General features: G+C 49.1%; 6 protein-coding genes across 6 annotated transcripts; 5 read left to right on the forward strand and 1 right to left on the reverse strand.

Moving 5' to 3' along the window:
* Positions 1–169: 169 nt before the first annotated feature.
* On the reverse strand, positions 170–1,918 carry FMAN_04624 (uncharacterized protein; the record flags this gene model as incomplete). Its single annotated transcript, XM_041828646.1, has 1 exon — positions 170–1,918. One exon carries the CDS (start codon positions 1,916–1,918, stop codon positions 170–172), a length of 1,749 nt encoding a protein of 582 aa, XP_041679488.1.
* A 378-nt stretch (positions 1,919–2,296) lies between these two features.
* On the forward strand, positions 2,297–3,107 carry FMAN_04623 (putative multicatalytic endopeptidase complex chain PRE1; the record flags this gene model as incomplete). Its single annotated transcript, XM_041828647.1, has 4 exons — positions 2,297–2,298; positions 2,356–2,513; positions 2,577–2,826; positions 2,906–3,107. Coding segments are annotated over 4 exons (612 nt in total).
* Positions 3,108–6,224: 3,117 nt separating this feature from the next.
* FMAN_04622 (putative ATP-dependent RNA helicase DED1) lies at positions 6,225–8,350 on the forward strand (the record flags this gene model as incomplete). The annotated part of the gene is made up of 3 exons (XM_041828648.1): positions 6,225–6,427; positions 6,485–7,794; positions 7,845–8,350. The coding sequence occupies 3 exons, from the start codon at positions 6,225–6,227 to the stop codon at positions 8,348–8,350; spliced, it is 2,019 nt and encodes a 672-aa protein (XP_041679490.1).
* A 1,698-nt stretch (positions 8,351–10,048) lies between these two features.
* Positions 10,049–11,834, forward strand: FMAN_04621 (uncharacterized protein; the record flags this gene model as incomplete). Its single annotated transcript, XM_041828649.1, has 3 exons — positions 10,049–10,451; positions 10,501–11,690; positions 11,742–11,834. 3 exons carry the CDS (start codon positions 10,049–10,051, stop codon positions 11,832–11,834), a joined length of 1,686 nt encoding a protein of 561 aa, XP_041679491.1.
* Positions 11,835–14,421: 2,587 nt separating this feature from the next.
* Positions 14,422–16,749, forward strand: FMAN_04620 (uncharacterized protein; the record flags this gene model as incomplete). Its single annotated transcript, XM_041828650.1, has 1 exon — positions 14,422–16,749. The coding sequence occupies one exon, from the start codon at positions 14,422–14,424 to the stop codon at positions 16,747–16,749; it is 2,328 nt and encodes a 775-aa protein (XP_041679492.1).
* A 1,415-nt stretch (positions 16,750–18,164) lies between these two features.
* Positions 18,165–20,576, forward strand: FMAN_04619 (uncharacterized protein; the record flags this gene model as incomplete). The annotated part of the gene is made up of 2 exons (XM_041828651.1): positions 18,165–18,707; positions 18,759–20,576. 2 exons carry the CDS (start codon positions 18,165–18,167, stop codon positions 20,574–20,576), a joined length of 2,361 nt encoding a protein of 786 aa, XP_041679493.1.
* Between the last annotated feature and the right edge of the window lie 191 nt (positions 20,577–20,767).

Here is a 20,767-nt window from a genome sequence, read left to right on the forward strand (position 1 = left end):
TTTATACCCATCACAAAGGCTTTTTCCTATTTAACACCCGACTCCTGAAGCATCATCGGTCCCCGGACCTATTCATCCCAATATGCTAATGATATGTAACATGTGGTGTGAGTTGCAGTCTCCGCCACGTCTATTGAGTGGTTGATTGTCAAGTATCTATTATGCTTTTTTATTCATCTTGGTCGTCTCCATTCGAGCTCTCGTTCGTGCCGTTTACCGCTGGCCGCTGTATCCTTGGAATCTCGAAAACGAAACCTCCATTGCGTCCAGCCTTCGCGGGAGGGTTCCATCTGCCAAGTCGATGTTCGTTTCCGATAGCCACAACCACGCAAAGACCATCTTTGCCTCTATCACCACGCTCAAATATGTCGATATCGTTTACAACACCATGAAGAGGGCCATGAACATTCTCCTCATGCGATACCTTCTCTCCGTCTTCAGGCTTAGTGAGGACCCCACGGAACTCAATCTTGCGCTTATCCTCACTAAGTTGCCAGATTCGAATATGACCATCCCAACTGCCAGTGAGAATAACGTCAGAGTAGGGAATAGTTCGGATAGCGGTGATCCAGCGGGGTGTGGGAGGTGGCACGATCCTGGGGTCTGGGTTCACCTCGGCCGATGCCTCTTCGGGCTCCAGGGGCCGGTCGATACCATGTGCAATGGGCTCTATATACACAGGCTTTTTCTTTTGCACACTCCATAGAGCAAGGGCACCGTTGTCGCTACCCGTGACAAAGAGATCATCGTCGATCATGGCTACTCGATCCATGCTACCTTCGTGAAGGAGAGATCGAGGGTGAACACCCGTAGGACGTGACTTCTTATCTACAGCGCCACCGCGGAAGACAAGTTGCGTCTCCTCAGCGACCTTCCATAGACGCGCAGTACGGTCTCGTGCGCCAACACTAACACATCGCTCTTGCGCAAGGGCATCGACATCGAGAATTTCGTCCTGGTGACCAAACAGCGTTTCAACGTAGGCCATTTCATCTAAGCTCCAGACCTTAACCGTGCGGTCCTTGGAGCATGAGTAAAGCTGGTTCGTTCCTCTTCGGAAGACGAGTCCAGTAACAGCGTCTCTGTGATGTGTGAAAACCTTGATAGGCTTGAGGGTATCGGCGTCGTAGATGATAAGCTTCCGGTCTGCGCCACCAGTAGCTACATATTTACCATCAGGAGAGGCTGCAACAGCAAGAATACGGTCTGTATGGCGCTGATAGTTCTTGTCTTTTGACTTTGTCGTATTTCCCTTTAACCATGCCTCCAGCACAGGCCGCTTCTTCGGAGGTGCTGGGGGCTTTTTTGGCTTTCGCTTGGTTGTCTGTGGGTACTGGTGTTGTGGGAGATCTTGGGTCTTCCATTTCTGTAGATATAGATCCTTCGTCGTGGTGTAAATGTAGGGGGAGCATGTAGCGATGGCAGTGACAGTGTTGGTGTTGCTTCGGAAGAAGGTGCGCGAAGCGTCGTCAAATCCCAACTCCGAGGCCAATTGGCGATATACTCGACCCTTGCCCTCTGCTACATCCTCCTGCAGTCGCTCGGCAATTAGATCTCGGTCAATATCGGCAGCGTCAAAACCAGCTTCGTCCACGTGCTCCTTGATGTTCTCGAGGTAGCGCTCTGCTAGCCGCATTCTTCGCTCAGCGGCAGTCTCACCCTCCTCATCATCAGACTCGTTATCTTCCATTTCCACATCGCTCGCGACCGAGGCGTTATCGTGGCTCTCGTCATCGTCAGAATCGCTCCCAGAGATAGACTCGTCGTCTCGTTCGACTCGCTTTTTGGTGGGGCCGGCATTCTTCGAATTTGTGTTGCCAGTAGATTTTGAAGGCGCAACTCTTTTCTTTGGTTGCTCTGAAGTCTCAGTACGCTTGCGCTTCTTCTGTGCACCTGGAACCGTAAAAAAGGACGACATTGTAGCAACGTCGTGAACTTGACTGTCTGTTCACGACTTTTGAACCTGCCTCGAAGATAAATTTCTAGACTCAGAAAAAAAAAGATGAACGACAGTGGATCGCGGAAAATCTAACTAACACTCGAACATTCAACTGGCCAGTCATATCTCGGCAGGTGGGTCTAGTTTTTCCGCTCCAGGCGGTAGAGAGCGGCACAAATAAATCTGGTATGGGAAGCTTCCCGGCAAGTGTTGACGCGCAGCGCTACAGCCTAAGGAGAGCTTGCTTGCTTGGTTGCTACTACTGGACCTTGAAGAAGGCTGAACAAACTACTTGGAACAACTCCTCCACAACAACATATCGAGTTTTCCTCCACTACATTTCAAATCGTCGTCAACATGTAGGCCCCCCACAAGCTGCATCTACTGCTCCAGACTTTCCTAACATTGATAAACAGGGAGGTCCTTTTGGGAATCACTGGGAAGGACTTCACTATCATTGCAGCATCCAAGGCTGCGATGCGGGGCGCCACCATCCTCAAGGCATCCGATGACAAGACCAGAGCTCTTAACAAGCATACACTTCTCGCATTCTCTGGAGAGGCCGGCGACACAGGTACTTGAATTGGGTTCATGTCGACAGGCTCCGCGATGACGACAACTAACCCTCACTGTGCAGTGCAATTTGCCGAATACATTCAACGAAATGCCCAGCTCTACTCGATGCGAAACGAGTCCGATCTTTCTCCGTCTGGCCTGGCTCACTTTGTTCGTGGAGAGCTAGCCACCAGTCTGCGATCTCGAAAGCCCTACAATGTCAACCTCCTCATGGGTGGTGTTGACCCCATCACTGGCAAGCCTTCGCTCTACTGGCTCGACTATCTAGCGTCGCTAGCAGATGTTCCTTATGCTGCGCATGGATACGCACAGTACGTTGTTGTGGGGACTATGTTCTCAGGACAGATTATGTGAATGGACCTGGACTGATGCTGATTTGTTACACCACAGATACTACTGCCTGTCTATCCTCGATAAGCACCATCACCCCGATATCACACTCCACCAGGGCATCAAGATCCTGACAATGTGTACCGACGAGCTGAAGCGCCGGTTACCAATCGACTTCAAGGGCATGGTGGTAAAGGCGGTCAAGGCCGATGGGATTGTCGACATAGAGTTTGATGATGACAAGGTTGTCAAATGTGCTTGAGAACAGCGACAGACTGGAGGAAACATGACTTTGTACTACTAGATGGGTATTAGAGGCTAATACTGGCATCATGAAGGTTTCCCAGCTTCGTCCAGACGATTTTTTCAGAAGCCGGGTCAGCGTGAATCGAGGGCCCTTTCGTCACAGTAGGGTTCAGTCTATCTCAGACCACCTATCTCGGCATGAACGCTACATATTATCGTGTCTCCAGCAACTCTGGTGGTTCAGGCATCTCTACCCCTAGCAGTACCTACCTCCAACGCTCGAAGGTCAGCCGAAGTGTAATAAGATTGCCTTTGATCCTTCTGCAGCTACAATGTCGGAGTTTTATGATATCGTGATTAGTTATAGGTTGGTGACTTGCATTCTCGTATTTTGTCGTAAACTCTGCACGTGCTTTGAAAACAAGCATCTTGTGTTCTCATGATCAAGGCTTTCGCATCGTGGCTGACTTCCTACACTCGTATGATGTATCACTGCTTAATAGCATCTTATTTCGACGTCGGACTAGGGAGACACAATGAAGCAAATGTGACCGCGTCTGACACTGATATCTCAGAGTGGCAACCGTAGCTAGGTAGCCATATTCCGTAGAAGTCATAGAGCAGTGTCCCCGATAGTGTTTTGGGCATAACTCTACTTGCTCTTGATTATTGAAAGGTTAAACAATACGATAGATCCAGCACGAGCTAGTCTAGTCCAGTTCCGGTATCTTGTGCCCAATATCCAGATTACGTCTCATAAAGCATCAGATAACACGACCGTGGAGCCTCTAGAATGTTGGTCAAGAAACATCCAATTCTTAGAGGCAACCCTGTCCGGCCAGTTGGCTATCTATTTCAGTCAGCCCAGATCCTGGCTCCAGGCATCATGCGAGGCTGGTGAAAAATCAGTATGGAGGGCAGTATTACTGACCACGTGGATGAAGGGCTGGCTGTATTAAGTAGTCATCATTCAATCGGCCATCATGGGAGGGTTGCAATGAGCAGCAGATTCTTTCCAGATTTTGAGAATCTCGGGCATAATGCTACTGGAAGTCTGGACCATGTACGTACTGGTCTCGTCCGAATTGATATAATGTACTCCGTACTAACTTTAGGTAGTTGCTGCGAAATACAGTTACGTATCTGGATTCTCCATAAGGTATCTCACTTACAAGCATATACTGTAGGTAGGCAGTTTTTTGGGAAGATAATAGGATTTTTAAAACGAATTATCACAAGTCCTTTGAACTCGTTTCATGTCTTTTATCTTATAGTTTACCATCACTTTTATCATTTTCGCTAGATATTCTTCCGCTTTTGCTTACGCTCTATACAAGCTGGATATATATGCATAAGATCGTAAAATCATACTCGCCAGGTGTCAACGTTTGGTGAGCTGCATGTCTGGTACTGAATCATATTGTTCCTAGTTGTCAGATCGCTCATGTCCCGCTTATCGGAGATTTTCAGGCGGCCGCGATCCAACTTACTTAATTTTACAGGATCTATCAGCTGTTACAACGCAGCCAAACCAGGGCCGATGGGACAAGCTCAGGGTCCTTGCATATCCCTGTATGTTTCCTGTGTTACACAATCTTTCTAGCGGTCTATATCAAGCTTGTTCAAACGAAAAAAACTGACGCATTTGCTGTGTCCGTAAATGTTTGATTGTTCCCTGAAAGCATTTGCCGAGACATGCCGAGTCACAAGTATCGTAGTTAGATCCTAGTTCTGACACCAGATCCGGTAGAGCGCAGGGCTTTCGACATTATCACCAGTGCCTTTAGTCAGTTTACCTACTCCTTGCATAGTAGTGGCCGGTCAATTGTTCATGTATCACTTTCTCTCCATAGCCGGTTATGTATCTGCGTTTACCATGGCATCTGTTGACCTCACGGCCCTGTTGCTACCTAATACCTGACAATCAAAGTAAACTTACCTCGTACATGGCATCAAAATACAACTACCTATCTATCGCTATCCGACAAATCGTCATCACCTGTGGTTGCCAGGAGTCCCCTATTAATCCACTTTGCCCCAGCCCATCTGGGCTGTTAGCCCGCCCCAGAATCTGGCTTACCTCCATAAGGTAGTATCGAGGTACTGGTCAAGTACCAGAGGTGGTTCCACGGTTTCTAAGTGTTGCCCCTTGACTCGAGCTACTCAACGAATGCTTCCACCTGAATTCTTTGCCCTTCTGCATTTGCCTCCCTTATTTTTATGCAATTTCTAGGGCTTTGGAAAAATACAGATTAGTGTCAAGTAGTGCCCGCCATTTAACTGCTTTGTAGGTAAGCTTCACAGCAAGTACAGGGTCCTCAAGATTCTGACGTCTACACCATCAACAGCGATTCAGGACAATTCTTTTGCCCACTTAGAAGAGCCTACGGCTGGGCTAGTGCGCTCTTCGTCATAAGTATAAGGTTAGTCACTTCTCTGTTTTCCTGCCCAGCCACTTCAAGCCTCTTGACAAGCAATTTCGAGTCTCTCCACCAAACTTCGAACTTCACTGGCTGCATCAGCCGTGAGCGGTGGCCAAAAGATACTTCTCGGAGACCTCGAGGCTCGCCTCGCCCACTTACGGCCCTCCCTGACCCACTCTCACTCTAAAATCCTCCCACTCGCCTTCACCGCAGAGCAACCCCCTCCAAAAATCTTGAACTCGACAGATGCCCGCACTAAGCCTATTTGATCACATCAACCAATTTTTTTTTCCCACTCTTCTTTCGCCTCTCTCTCTCTCCTCTCAATTCTGTCCCTTTTCTTCTCTTCCTCCCACAACAAACCCTTCATCCCACAAACCTCCTCCATCCCCCCTCTATCCGTGTTATTTTCCAAGACTCTGTCTTTCCTTCGTCTCTCCTTTGAAGATTCTGCGTGTTCTTCGAGGGATAATTGCATAGCACTGACATTTGTTTGTGCTCAAAAGTAATCTATTTCGGGAAATTATTGGAAGCGTTGGTCTTCCGTTTCTTTCTCTCGTCTTTCCTGTCTTTTCTTTCGACGGGAATTTCACAACACCATCACTCTCTTTCGCTTTTGAGAGTGCTATTCGCCAGCTTCGGATTCTTACGCGTCTTTACGACCCAACTATCTTTCTACGTCTATTCTGATCCGAATCACGACTGTCATCATGGCTGATCAAATCAACATGGGCGGTCTCTCCCTCAACGATGGCGCCCAGCAGGGCCCTGCTCAGGGTCAGCGATCCTACATCCCACCTCACATGCGCCGCCAGGGCGGCCCTCCCCAGGGTGGCCCTCCTGCTATGAACGGTGGTCCTCCTCCTGCTGCTGGACCTGGTCCCAACGGTCTTGGCAACAGTGCATGGGCTAAGTAAGTGTTTCTTTCAATCTATATGAACTTAATCGAACAGTCACTGACGGCATGCAGCCAAAACTATGGTGCCCGTCAATCCAACTGGGGCAACGACGTTCCTACCTATCAGAACAACAACAACAACCGCCGGGGCGGCTGGGGCGGTCGAGGTGGTTACAGCGGCGGTGGCGGCAACTCGGATGGTCATGCTGGAGGCGGTGGTGGTTACACTGCCCGCGGCTCTGGTGATGGCCAGTGGCGCGATGGAAAGCACGTTCCTGGCCCGGCTAACCCCCGTGTCGAGCGCGAGCTTTTTGGTACCCCCGATGACCCTTCCAAGCAGCACACCGGTATCAACTTCGAGAAGTATGATGACATTCCCGTTGAGGCTTCTGGTCATGAGGTTCCTGAGCCTGTCCACCAGTTCACCACTCCTCCTCTAGATGAGCATCTTTGCCGAAACATCGAGCTTGCTCACTACAAGGTTCCCACTCCTGTCCAGAAGTACTCGATCCCCATCGTTATGGGTGGTCGTGATCTGATGGCCTGTGCTCAGACTGGTTCCGGAAAGACGGGTGGTTTCTTGTTCCCCATCCTCTCTCAGGCCTTCATCAACGGCCCTTCTCCCGTGCCCGCTAATGCCGCTGGCCAGTTCGGCCGTCAGCGCAAGGCTTACCCTACCTCTTTGATTCTTGCCCCCACCCGCGAACTTGTCTCCCAGATTTATGAGGAGTCCCGAAAGTTCGCCTACCGATCTTGGGTCCGCCCTTGCGTTGTCTACGGTGGTGCCGATATTGGTTCTCAGCTCCGACAGATTGAGCGTGGCTGCGATTTGCTTGTTGCTACCCCTGGTCGATTGGTCGATCTCATAGAGCGAGGTCGTATCTCCCTGCAGAACATCAAGTATCTGGTCCTTGATGAGGCCGATCGTATGCTTGACATGGGTTTTGAGCCCCAGATTCGCCGCATTGTGGAGGGTGAAGACATGCCCCAAGTTCAGGACCGCCAGACTCTCATGTTCTCGGCTACCTTCCCTCGCGATATTCAGATGCTTGCCCGCGATTTCCTCAAGGACTATATCTTCCTTTCTGTCGGTCGTGTTGGTTCTACTTCCGAGAACATCACCCAAAAGGTTGAGTATGTCGAGGACGTCGACAAGCGCTCCGTTCTGCTGGATATTCTCCACTCCAACGCCAATGGTCTGACCCTGATTTTTGTTGAGACCAAGCGTATGGCCGATTCGCTTTCGGATTTCCTTATCAACCAGAACTTCCCAGCTACTTCCATTCACGGTGATCGTACTCAGCGTGAGCGTGAGCGAGCTCTTGAGTTTTTCCGCAACGGTCGATGCCCAATTCTGGTCGCTACCGCTGTCGCTGCTCGAGGTGAGTTAAACATCATGAGACAACAGAATAAGAACTAACTAGGTCTACAGGGCTCGATATCCCGAATGTCCTGCATGTTATCAACTACGATCTTCCCACTGATGTTGATGACTACGTTCACCGAATTGGTCGAACCGGTCGTGCCGGAAACACCGGTATTGCGACCGCTTTCTTCAACCGAGGCAACCGTGGAATTGTCCGGGAGCTTATGGATCTCCTGAAGGAAGCAAACCAAGAGGTTCCTGCTTTCCTCGAGACCATTGCTCGGGAGTCTTCTTTCGGTGGTCGTGGTGGTCGTTCTCGTGGTGGTGGTGGCCGCGGTGGTGCAACACGTGACTTCCGTAAGTTCGGCGGTGGTGGTGGTGGCGGCGGCGGCGGCTTTGGCGGCAACAACGGCGGCGGCTTCAATGCTCCTTCCCAGGGCTCAGGCTATGGTGGAGGCGGTTTCGGTGGCTCCGGCGGCTACGGAGGTGGTGGCTACAGCGGCGGCGGTGGCTATGGAGGTGGTGGTTATGGAAACCCCAGTGGCCCGGGCGCTCAGTCTTCTTGGTGGTAAACATCTCGACACCATCGAGAAATGCGCACCTGACAAAGGTGTGGAACGATGCTAGCAGACGCATTCTGCGGCATCACCCGTTTGCGATTTTCTTTTATGTTTTTTTCTCGATGTTATCTGGTTGCATGCACGACTTGCATTTGGACGACACGGCGACACCATGACCTGTGGCAGACGAATGCCATCGCTACTGGCAACAGGCAGTACTGGGTTCGGTCCAGGGATTTCACGAAGCATCTGATAGATTGCGTTTCTTTGATTTCGGCGTACTCGTCGCTTGATACCCTTAGACCGAGATGTGGGGAGCTTTCAGACGTTGGCAGCACGCTGTGATGCAGACGGATCTAGGCTTATGAGCCAACAGATCTGACACAGCATTACGAATTTTATGTTTCCGCCGTCTACCTGGGGTTATCCCCTATACCCCAAGGGCATTTTTCACGCATTCACGATAGAGGGTCATGTTTTCGCCGTGCACACACATAGACAAAAGTGGATTTCTCGGTTCTCTGGTCATGAATTGCTCGCTGGTCCCTGTTAGGAATGGGGACCGGAGGGAGAGCAATCAACACAGCTGGAGGGAACAACGGTTAATGGTCAACAGGACGGTTATGTCTGTTTAATATCTAAACAGATCGGAGAGCACGAGCGTTGCCGCGCGACGCCCACAGGTTATGGATTTTGGTTTGGGCGGCACGGCATGGAAAGGAAAACAAAAGCTCTTGCTCTTTGCAGGTCAGGAGGACACGACGAAGGCTTTGACTCCATGGGATATAAATGGGTCACGAGGCTTCTGAAGACGGGACCATGAATGCATGGGCTCAGTTCCCGTAGTAGAACAGATAACCAGACTGGACTGAGAAGTCCTGATTAAAAAAACGCCTTGTTTTATATTGATGCCTTATGATTGTCACTGTGTATTAATGTAGTGGATGAGTGCGTATGCTTCTGATAAGCGCGTTGCTGTGATCGTAACCTTGCTCAATCAATCATGTCGCATGGAGCATAGGCAAAACAACAGGAATAGTGAGCCTTCTATGCACAGGTACCCTACAGACTTGAAAGATATATATCTTATTAATCCAGGGGAGATAGTTTTCAAATGACGTACTACACGGAGCGAGAAAACTTCTGACCCTAAGCTTAGATCCTAAAACGCCTAAGGATCCTAAAGATGTACTAAATCTATCCTAATGAATTTCTAGCTTTAGAAGAGAGGCCCTGATTTTTCTTACCTCCCCTACTCCCGTCCATCCTCTGGCTAGGGGAAGAAAGAAAACTCAAGATCTTGATCCTAATTGATAAAAAGACTTAGTTAACTTTATATAAATTTAGGATATCTTTACCAAATTTAGTATATCTTTATTAAGTTTAGGATATCTTTTATTGAATTTATTTTGGCATTATATATGAAGGTCTGGTTACTACCTGGCTAGCCAGAGGTAGCCAGCCAAGAGAGTGAGTGACGTGAAGCTCTCAGCTCAGCCCCGAGCTTTCCCCACATCCATTCCATCAATGCCGCCTCATTCTCTTCCCCGCCCAAAACCTGAGACCTTCATTATAATATCACACCCAAATCCACACTAGGCGGAGGACTTTTAATTCTGCATGGCTGACTTGCCCCAGCTTCAACTATAAAAAAGTCCTGGAATACCTGTTGGCATTGCAACACACGATAAGCGAGACGCACAACCGATCATGGGCGTCTTTGACAGCCTCGACGCAGGCGTCACCAACCTGTTCGGCCAGTGGAACGTCTATTCGACTGGTCTAGTGACCCTCCTGCTGGCTGTGGTCTCCTATCGAGTTATCTCGACCCGCGATCCCGATGTGCATCCCATGCTCCTAGCTCGCCAAGCCGTCCCGTCTTCAGTCCGAAATGAAGGAGAGAGTCCTATTTACCGATCCCAGGCTGCTCCTCATGGCATGCCGCTCAATACTGGTCTTAATGTGAAGGATACTGGAGCTTCTAAGTGGTCTCGCGGTCGTGATGGCGACTTGAGAGATATCTGGAAGAGGGCGGCTGAGGGCGGCGAGAACGGGGCCAAGGGAAGGATTCTGACTGTCCTCGGTTCCCAGAACGTTGTGGATCACAAGCTCGGTATGGTTGGGACCTGTCAGCGAAAATGGACAATGCTAATAGACCAAAGATGATATCACTCGTCAGATTAATCTTATTGGTCAGCACATTGCCGAGACTGGTGGTATTAGGGTTGCCGTTTACCTGCCGAACTCAGTCGAACTCTTGGTAACGCTTTTCGCCTGCAGCTTCTATCAAAACCTCACAACGGTCTTGATCCCTTTTGATGTGTCCAATGATGAGCTTGTTTCTATGTTACGCCGCTCTGCCGCTGATACCTTGATTACCGCTCCTGGCGCATTCCCTTTCGATGCTGTAATCCAGGCCTACCCATCTCTTCGACAGCTCATTTGGGTCACAGACGAAGGAAGTAGCCACATGGACTGGAATGAGATCCCTGAAGGTACTGGCGGCAACATCAACGTCGCTACTTGGCAGGATATTCTTCGCGATTCCCCAGCCCATGCCGGCACCGAGCTCCCGACTATTGACCCCTCTAAGACTCCATCCGATGTCGTCACCTTTTGGCAGACTGAACCTGGCGAGGTTGAGGAAATGGTGCGCTTCAGTCAAGCCAACCTTGTCTCTGCTATTTCTGCTCAACTCGCGGCTATCCCAACCAAGGAGCGCATCAACCCATCGGATCTTTTCTTACCCGCTGATTCTCTTGCCAACGTCTATACACTCGTTCTTACACTTGGTGCTCTGTATTCGAATGCTTCCATTGCGCTGAACTCGGTCGCCGGCAAGTCACCAGACCTGGTTCTAGCAACTCAGGGGGTTGCTCCCACTGTTTTGGTTGCTAGTCCTGAGACACTTCTCAAGACTCATGAGGAGTCCACGTCTAGGCTGACATCTTCTTTGGCCAACGCCTCTCATGTCATGGCAACTCGTTCTCTGGCCCTGGAGGGAGTTCATGCCACCTCCAATTTGCTTTCTGGATTCTCTTCCGGCGCAGCCCCGGCCCTGGGCACAACGCCTGGCAAGCTTCGTCTGGTGTTGGTTGCAGAGCGTGCAGGTTCTGATACCCCTCTCCTCCCGGCCAACGTTTTGTCGGATCTACGTATCTTTACTGGGGCGAGGGTGGTGTACGCTTTAACCGCAGCCAAGGTGGCTGGAGCTATTTGCCAGACCGTTCTCTACGACTATCGACTCCCGGCTGATGCCAAGACACACTTCGGTCCTCCATTGACCAGTGTCGAGCTATATCTCAAGGATGCCGGCGCTCACAAGACTACTGATGAGAAAATCGAAGGCCATGTAAGTTACTCACCAGCACCTAAATCCCTTGCCATGCTAATAAATTCGTAGATTGTCGTGAGAGGACCTTCCGTGGCTGGAGGAGAAGTCAATGTTGGGATTCCCGGAAAAATTCGACATGACAATACCCTTGCTTATGCCTGATTTTGTAGAGCTACATGTGGAATAGGGTGGTGATGTCAGAGGAGATGGAGACAGCTATGATATACAGATTGATCGAACTTGGCCTCTCAGTCCATAGATTATTCTATCTAACATTTATGATCTTTTCATGGTTCTCTCGAAACTGGGAGAGTACGATATACAAAAGTGTGGCATTCCCTTATTCTCGTCCAATATCGTGCATTGGGTATCGGCCCAGTTGAATCGGACTATTTCCTCGTGTCTGTATTGCCATGATCGATGTGACCATGGCAATCCCGTTTCATAACCGACACGAAACACACATAAACACACTTCTACATTACCAAAATGCCCTGTAATCTTGAACTGATTCTATAAACACGGTCACGCGAACAGTTGTGGTTTGAGAATCTGTGCGCATAACGCTACCCTATACCAAAATTGCTGATCGGGGGTCCTTATTGTTATGACGTCGAGTCACACGGACATGGTGCTGAAATGACAGCTGTGCCGCTTGGACGCCTGTAGATCATAATAATATGGATAATAGAGTGTCGGATCGAAGACAATGCCCGGGACTTAGATTAAGAATTGTTACTCAATAAGGAGTCCAGGGGAGGAAAAAAAACTCAAGACCTTGTAATAAAGAGACTTAGGTAACTCAACATAAATTTAGCCTGAGTTTAGGGTACTCTTTCCTTAGTGTATTTTGACATACTCTTTTTGTATCTTATTTTCCTGCTCCCTGAGGGGAGCCTATGCACCAGTGTTGGAAACGCTAGTAATAAGGTGGATAGATGTCTCGGAAGTATAAGTCCCACGTGGAACTGGCCGAGATGTATGGAGTATGCTAAATACAAGTTAGTGTTTTATTGAACTGAATACTTTACACCTTAGTAGTTCAACAAGAGGAATAACTTGAGCTTTACAGGCATTGAAAGAGTGTAATTTCATGCTGCATTGTAAATATAACCAACAAGTTATGTAATTTCTTAAATTTATATAAACGCCGGAAGAGCTCGCATGCCAAGTCAACGGGAAAAAGGAAAAAGCTCATGCGTTGAAATGCAAAAACCCCTGTCCCGACTTGCGAGACCCCTGGCCCCTGCATCGTCATTCCCAATCCAGAAGCCCGGACGAAATGCAGGTGCTCCAATGTTTATTCCCGGTATTGGCTAAATTGCCAGTTCCTCCAGGGTCTTCTAAGAAGCGAGAAAGAAACTCAACACAACAAGGCAATTGCAGCTGCAGCTGCATATTTTGCCTTTCAGTGTAGTGATTGAATTATGTAGACAGAAGTATTCTCAGAAATGGAGGCAATACAGCCTTGCTAAGGAGATTCACTATTGACCTTGTTGTATCTGTCCATCAGAGACAACCCAAGAAGATTTGCGGCGTGATCAATGGACCCATCTTTCACCAGAGCCTAGACTTGGCTATGGGAAGCAAGAAAACTTATTAGGGCCTCTATCCTAAGCTCAAGAGGCTTTTTATCAAGTTTATTCCAGCAATATCTTCTCAAGTCTCAACCTTTCTTGCTCCCTGAGGCTTAGCTACTACCTAGCTTAAATGGGCTTTGGCCGTAACTAATTTCAAGGGCCCATTCAAGCTTTGCTCTTGCTGAACCAAGCCTAGCGAAGCCAAGGTGCTCCTCCAACCAACTAAGATGATAGATAAAACATGCCGTATCCAATGGGTTACAAAGGAAGGTTTACTAAAAATCAACAATGCGGCCACTGTCGCAAAAAAAACAACAACAACAACAACAAAAAAAACTTATCTCTAAAAAGGTGATCTGCTATTATGTTTCCTGATACCCCAAGCCCTAGATGTACGATATGTCGGCATTGCAAGCTTGCTTCCGCTTTTGGGTTATGATTGACAAGCTAAGAAGAGCTTCCTCAAACTGAAGTTTATGCTTGGAAGAAACAATAGGAGCATATAGCCTTCGGTGATGTGATACTAATACGGTACAGTAATGACAGAAACGTGACCCTGTTTAGGCAACTCCACACATTGAATGTGGAAGAATCCAGTTATTAACTTTTATCATCAACAAAGTACTAACCTAACTATGGTCCTTACTTATTATTATAATTGGCTAGTTTCTTGATTACTCCTACTTCGGGGCCTTCGGCCTCTGCAAGCATAAACATACCACATCCTCCCCATTAGGGGAATTGCCTATTCCATACTTTAACCCTTCTCGTTTCTCTGTTCTACTACAACCACAGCGCCCTCAGTCCCCCCAAATGACTTCCGTTTGACAATCGATTCGACTAACATGAGTTGGAGCTGAAAAAAAGGGGAAGCAAGATTGATATACCTACTCCGTAATGGGCAGCTATTTTCCTACCCTCTCCTTTCTTAAGCCCCCGCTGCTCGACCCCTTTCGGCGACGCCGTCACTTTTAGCCCCGCGTGTGCATTACACTAAAGTACCGAAATCAAACCAACTACTACTAAGCTAAACCACCAAACGCTCGCTGAAATTCCATATATTTATTTTACGACTATTATTGCCATCACTGCCCCTTCGCATGTCTTAAACCACCATCGCTGTCGCGTCAACCCACGCAGAGGAAGCTCGCAAACGATCGGATAGCCCAATGAGCCAGAATGGCGCGGCGGCAGCCAAACCCTCCGCGGGTCAAAATACAGCTGCTCGTGTTGGGATGAAGAAGATATCAAGGCTCTTTGCCTTTACACGACTTGGGCGCGGTCGCCCAGAGAGCGCCAATGGACACCACCAGACCGAAGATTCCGCTTCTACACGAGAGAGCTCCCCCGATGTTCACCAACTTACATCACGACGTCGCCGCGGCGCAGCGCCAGAGCATAGAAAACCTGCAAGAAATGGCCTTAGTAGACTTATAGCCGATGAAGAGAACCAGCCCTGTGCCATTTGCGCGACAATCGATTTTCCATCACTGCTCAATTGGCGCCCAGGACAGCCGCGGCCTTGGATCCCCCTGGCTCACACTCTCGCTGAGCTATCCGCTTGTCCATATTGCATTTTCTTTCAAGCCTTAGTAGGCGCCGAGCCGGACATAACACGCAAATTTACGCCCTATCTGCGCATTCGCCAGGCATTTGAGCGCCTCGGAGTCGGAGAGAAACATGAACTTGGAGGCGCGGTTATATTTGAGGTCACCACAAAGAGCAAGGTGCTACCGTGGGGCTATATCGTGCGCATTGTGGATGGGGATGACGATATGGCTGGGTACAGCGAGGCTACACCTGTGATCCGGGGCCGTGTGATACCGCCCAAGCTTGACATTGCGTTACCTCGGACCTGGATGGACTTTTGCCGGTCCAAACATTCTCATACGAAATGCGCTGCATCTGGGCCACCGATCCGAGGTCTCAAGCTTGTGGACTGTCAGGACAACCAGGTGGTGTTTGTGGACGACCTCAACGTGGAGGCACTCGAGTATGTCACACTGAGCTATGTGCGAGGCAGTCCGACCGACGAGGAATGGGATCATAATGGCTTGCCTGAGGTGCTGCCTCCGCTGCTTACCGATGCCATAGCTGTAACCGAGTCTCTTGGTTTCCGATATCTCTGGGTTGACCGTTTTTGCTTTCCTCAATACAACGCGCACGAGCGCCGACGACAATTGGAAAAAATGGGAGATATTTATGCTCGCTCTGCATTAACCATCATTGTCGCAGCTGGCCAAGGCGTGCAAGACGGTATTCCCGGCATCAGTGTGGTGCGTGAAGAGCAGCTATCACTGCAGACCGAGGCTGGCTGTTTCACCACATCACTGACGAGACCTGATGTTGAAGTGGCCAACTCTAAGTGGACATCTCGTGGCTGGACATATCAGGAAGGGCTTCTATCACGTCGTCGTCTGGTCTTTACTCCATCGCAAATCTACTTTCAGTGCCAAACCTTTCACTGTCACGAATCCATCTCTTTCCCTTTGCAGACAAAACCTCCCCTCAACCTCGGTCGCGTATTCCCCGATAACGGTGCTGGCGGCTGTACAGGCGATTTCAAAAACATCGTCAGTGGCTACGTCAGTCGTGAATTCTCATTCCCAGAAGACCGTCTGGACGCTTTCAGAGGTATATTGGACAAGTATGCCCGGATGGACAATGCTCTGGAAACCGTTCTTGGGCTCCCCCTCTTCCATGAAAAGGACTTCAAAAACATGCCTAGTCCTACACGAACTGATCGACTAGCTGTCGGTCTCGGCTGGCTGTACGACCCCCCAGGCAATACCGATCTATCGACACACCCTTTGCAGCTTCAGGGCCCATTCCCTTCATGGAGTTGGCTTGGTTGGAAGCTCCGCCCTGAGTATACCGGACATGGGCCAAATCTGAGCTTTTACCAAGTCGGCGAGGAAGCTCCTGTTGTCGACAACATTTCGGCAGTTCCCAATATGACCATCTCTATCGGCTTCAAGGATGATAAGATTCTCTGCTGGGAAACAGATGGGAATGAAATCGCCGCTCGCTCAACACCTATCACCTTTCTCCGCCTTACTACGTATTGCTTCGAAATCCGTATCACAGTTCCTTCTTCTGCTACATCCTCCGCTTCTACGTCCTCAAGTGCAGCAGCAATCACACTTACGTCGCCCGACCTCCTCGACGCCTTTCACTCTCCCATCGCAGCCTTACTCCTCCTTGCAGCGCAATCGTCCCCCGAGTCCCCTTCCGAACTCCCGCCAGGCGAGCATGAGCTTATTGGCGCTTTCATTTCCGGCCGCAATTGGAAGGTCGACGAGTCCTACGATTCTGCCAGCGTTCTTATTTGTGGCCGGCGCAACTGGAACGCTGAGGACGTTCTGGTTCGTCTTGGTATACTTGAGCTTGGTGCTGGTGGGTTGCTTGGTGTGGACGAGGATACAGCTGTTGTTAAGGGGGCGATGAACAACGAGAGGAGGCTAGACGTGCAGTTGAGGGAGCTCGATATCTATTGATAATCTTCTTCATGTATGCATGAACCTGCATGTTATAAGTCCCATTGTCATGGTAGGCTTAATTTCTATGTATCATCGTGTGGGTTTCCTGTTCGGCCATAAAGGATGATATATATAACCATATATGTAATGAGTGTCTGGATAGGTCCGGAAGTGTACAACAGATGGATGAGTATTGCATGGATGGCCAAACGGTTGGTACGGTGTTCGTCGGATGTCTTATTTAGATACCATCTCATATGTATACGGAATACCATAGTGTAGAATATAACGATTAATATCTGGAAAGTCTATTACGGGAGAATGAGGCACAGAGTAACCATTAAGCTTAAGCTAACTACCTACCTACCCAGGGGGCAAGAAAACTTAGGAGATTTACCCTGGGTGATGCAAAGACTTAGGTCACTTAGCCTAAGCTTAGGGGACTCTTTATTTTAGCATCTTCTTTGGAAGAGGGTTCTCGTCTATTAATATTGCTATTGTGCCAGATGTTGTCTCTCTAGGCAACACTGCAAAGTTATGCCTGTCCTGCATGTCATACAAAACACCATTCTGACCGCCCTCGTCCATTGGGATCTATTGATTGGACGTACGAGGACGAAGGAATCGGAGATTCGAGCAGATCGGTCGCTTTGCTGTTCGTTGGCTTCCCCCACAACTCACAGGATAAGGCATGAGACGGATGGCGCCCAGATGATGAGAACGATACTTCGTAGTGTGATGTCCAAAGATAAGGATACCTAACATTAGAGAAGGGATAAAAGACTAGGAGCCTAAGACCGATATATACAACTCGTCTCCAAGACACTCCCAACTTGAATGCAGATATCTGCATCAAGGACTGTCTGTGGACTGTGATTAGTCCTCACTTTCATTATGAAGGAAAAGGCACTGGTGTACCTATGATCTGTGTTCCTGGACCCCCCCACCACCACATTTTTGCTTTGCGACCTTGAGCGTTTTTGGTAAGGCATGCCACCTGCAGATCAGAACCAGAAACCACCTAAATACAGCAACCAGACTGGACGGGAATGGGCTGCAATTACAGTACTTGAAAGTTGGTGCATCGCTGTTGATCTTGGCAACGTCGACATCATTCTGTGTTTCAGGATCCCGCGTTTGGAAGGCCCAGTCACAACCTGAGGCAAATCTAATCCAATTCGTTGTACATGAGGCACAGCCTCTTCAAGGCCCAACGACTGACACCCCACACTCATCACTCACTAACTACTAGGTATCTGAATTCGACGTAACGTCTTTTCACTATATAACAACACTGACTCACCAATGTTGCCAAGTTCAGCCGATAAGCCACTGAAGAATCAAATGAGTGAACCGGTCAGAGGCTTATTCAAACCCCTGCCATCTACTCTATCATTCGCTCCACGACATCTCTCATCAATTTGATAGATATCATGGACCCCTCACCACCACCGCCGCCAGCCTACTCAGAAAGGCCTCCAATACCTCTCCGAAAGCCAGTCAACTCCTCAACTTCAGCGGTTCACCAGACACCACTTTCTGCTGCGTCTTCGTCGGCATCAACTCCTGGACCATACATGCATCCTCTTTCTGCTGGACCATGGCTTGGCCCAGATCCACGATCTTCGTCCACGCAGTCTCTCCTACCTGACACTTCTCGCGATAGCCAGGCCACAAATCCTGCTGATTACCTAGGTCGTCGCAAACTTCTGATCATCTATATCCATGGTTTCTTAGGAAACGACCAGTCTTTTCAATCGTTTCCTGCCCATGTTCATGCTCTTCTGGCCAACCTCCTCGCCGAGTCTCATGTCATTCACTCTAAGATTTACCCGCGGTATAAGACTTATCGCTCAGTAGGCGTTGCACGAGATAACTTCAGCGAGTGGCTTCGTCCCCACGAGTCCCCAAACACTGATGTAGTTCTTGTTGGGCATTCGATGGGAGGTATCCTGGCTGCCGACGTTGTGCTTATGGTACGTCGACTTAATTCGTTGTACACATGGATATTGCTAAACTCAACGCAGCCCAACCCAAGTCCATATGGTTTATACCCTTTCAAGCACCGAATTATAGGACATGTATCTCTGGATTGTCCATTCGTTGGCCTTCATCCTGGTATCGTTGTGTCTGGTATAACTAGCTTATTCAAACCCGCAGCTACACCACCACAAGATAGCAACCAGAGAGGCACCAGTAGCACAACTCCCACAAGCCCTGAGGCGTCAATCCCTGGTGACCCCAGTGTCTCCTCACTATACCTCACCAGCTCTCAAAGCACTGATCCTGCATCATCCACAAGTCTTCCGTCAATTGCATCCTCGTCTCAACAACAATCCGATCCCTTCGCTAACCAGCCCTATTTCAACCAACCTTTCTTCAACGACTCGGGTTTACAAGAACGCCCTTTTGTGCAACGTATGCTTCACTTCGCCAACAAGTATCGCTCCGAGGGGTTGATACAGGCTGCCGCCAAACACATATTCTCATACCTTGAGTTTGGCAGCTGCCTTGCTGACCCGACAGGACTTGAGTCCCGTTATCGCAAGATACGTGCCCTGGAAGATATTGATGATCTTCAACCCGGAGAGGTGAATCAGGGCTCGGGTAGACCTTTGACAAGAGTTCGCTTCGTCAACTACTACACCCTGTGCACGGGACGCCCAAAATCACCTAAAGCAAGCCCCGATGTTAGTAGCCCCGAGCTTAGTACAGCCAACACAACTCACCCCGAAACGAGATATGCTCAATCGAACAGTTCAGCATCTTCGTCTTGCGTGGAGTTGGACTTTCTACCAAACAAGACAAATGCCGACGAAAAGATCCAACCGCATACCCGTCAGGAGAGTCCTTTGCCTACCATCACCCTGGAGCATCGTGATACCCTCGGGAATTCTAGAGATCACCAAACTATACTAGATTCATATGTAAAAGCTCGGGCATCTGACACCACAATAAAAGACAATCAAGTCGACGATTACGAAGCTTTAGCTTCTGATGTTAACCGGTTGTCCATGCAGAGCATTGATCCCACGCCAATTGACGAGGAATCTCCTGCTCATTCTCTGCCCGAAACTACTGCTCTTAGCTTCCAGGACGAAGCGCCTACTGACTCCGAGATAACGAACAATTTGTTACCAGGAAAAGAAGAGGCAGATCTGCCTCCTCTCCCTGATCCACCAACAACCCCGGATATACCCGACCCCAGTTTGTACATGGAAAAAGATGAGCGCAAGCAAGTTGAACGTGAGGCTAAGCGCGTAAGACGCGCTCACGAGAATGCCCTGAAAGACCATGCTAAGGCAGTACGAGAGCGTGAGAAACTCATCGAAAAGCGCCAGAAGCGTTCACAAAAAGAGGCTGAAAAGGCCCTGAAAGAAGCTGCCCGACGGGAAAAGGAAGCTCTCAAGGACTCGCAGAGGAAAGAGAAGGAATCGCAAAAGGAAGAGCAACGCCTTATCAAGGAAGCTTCTGAGCTCGAAAACGAGGCTCAGAAGGTGCAAGAACATGAAGATACCCAGCGAAACAATAATCTTGAAACCCAATACGAACTTGAAGCCGAAGCCGAAGCCATCACGAAGGCTCGTGGCCTTAAGTCACCAAAACCTCGGAAACTCCGAAAATTCTGCAATCTGCCTACTAAGGGTGGCAGGATAGATGATCCAACCTGGGTCGACATCTACATGGCAAATGTTGACGAAGTCGGTGCACATTGTGGTCTTTTCTTCGCGGGGCAACATTACGAGAAGCTTGTTGGTGATGTTGGCAACCGAATTATGGGGTGGGTGCAGGATGACATGACCAAGAGGACAATTCAAGACATGGAAAAGGGAATATTTAGTTGACCGAGGGTTGAATACATGCTGTGAGTAAGATCGGGATAACACAGATACCCATATGTGCGAGTGGTATAAAGCGATCCACCAAGCATTGGGAGACGAGCCAGAACAAGATCAAGGACTTTCAGGAAGCCAAGCATGGTTAATTGAGCAAAAGCCTCCAAAATCAAATCCAAGGCAGCCTAAGTAGGTAGTTT

Source organism: Fusarium mangiferae, assembly GCF_900044065.1.
Source record: "Fusarium mangiferae strain MRC7560 genome assembly, contig: FMAN_scaffold003, whole genome shotgun sequence".
NCBI classification, from domain to species: domain Eukaryota; kingdom Fungi; phylum Ascomycota; class Sordariomycetes; order Hypocreales; family Nectriaceae; genus Fusarium; species Fusarium mangiferae.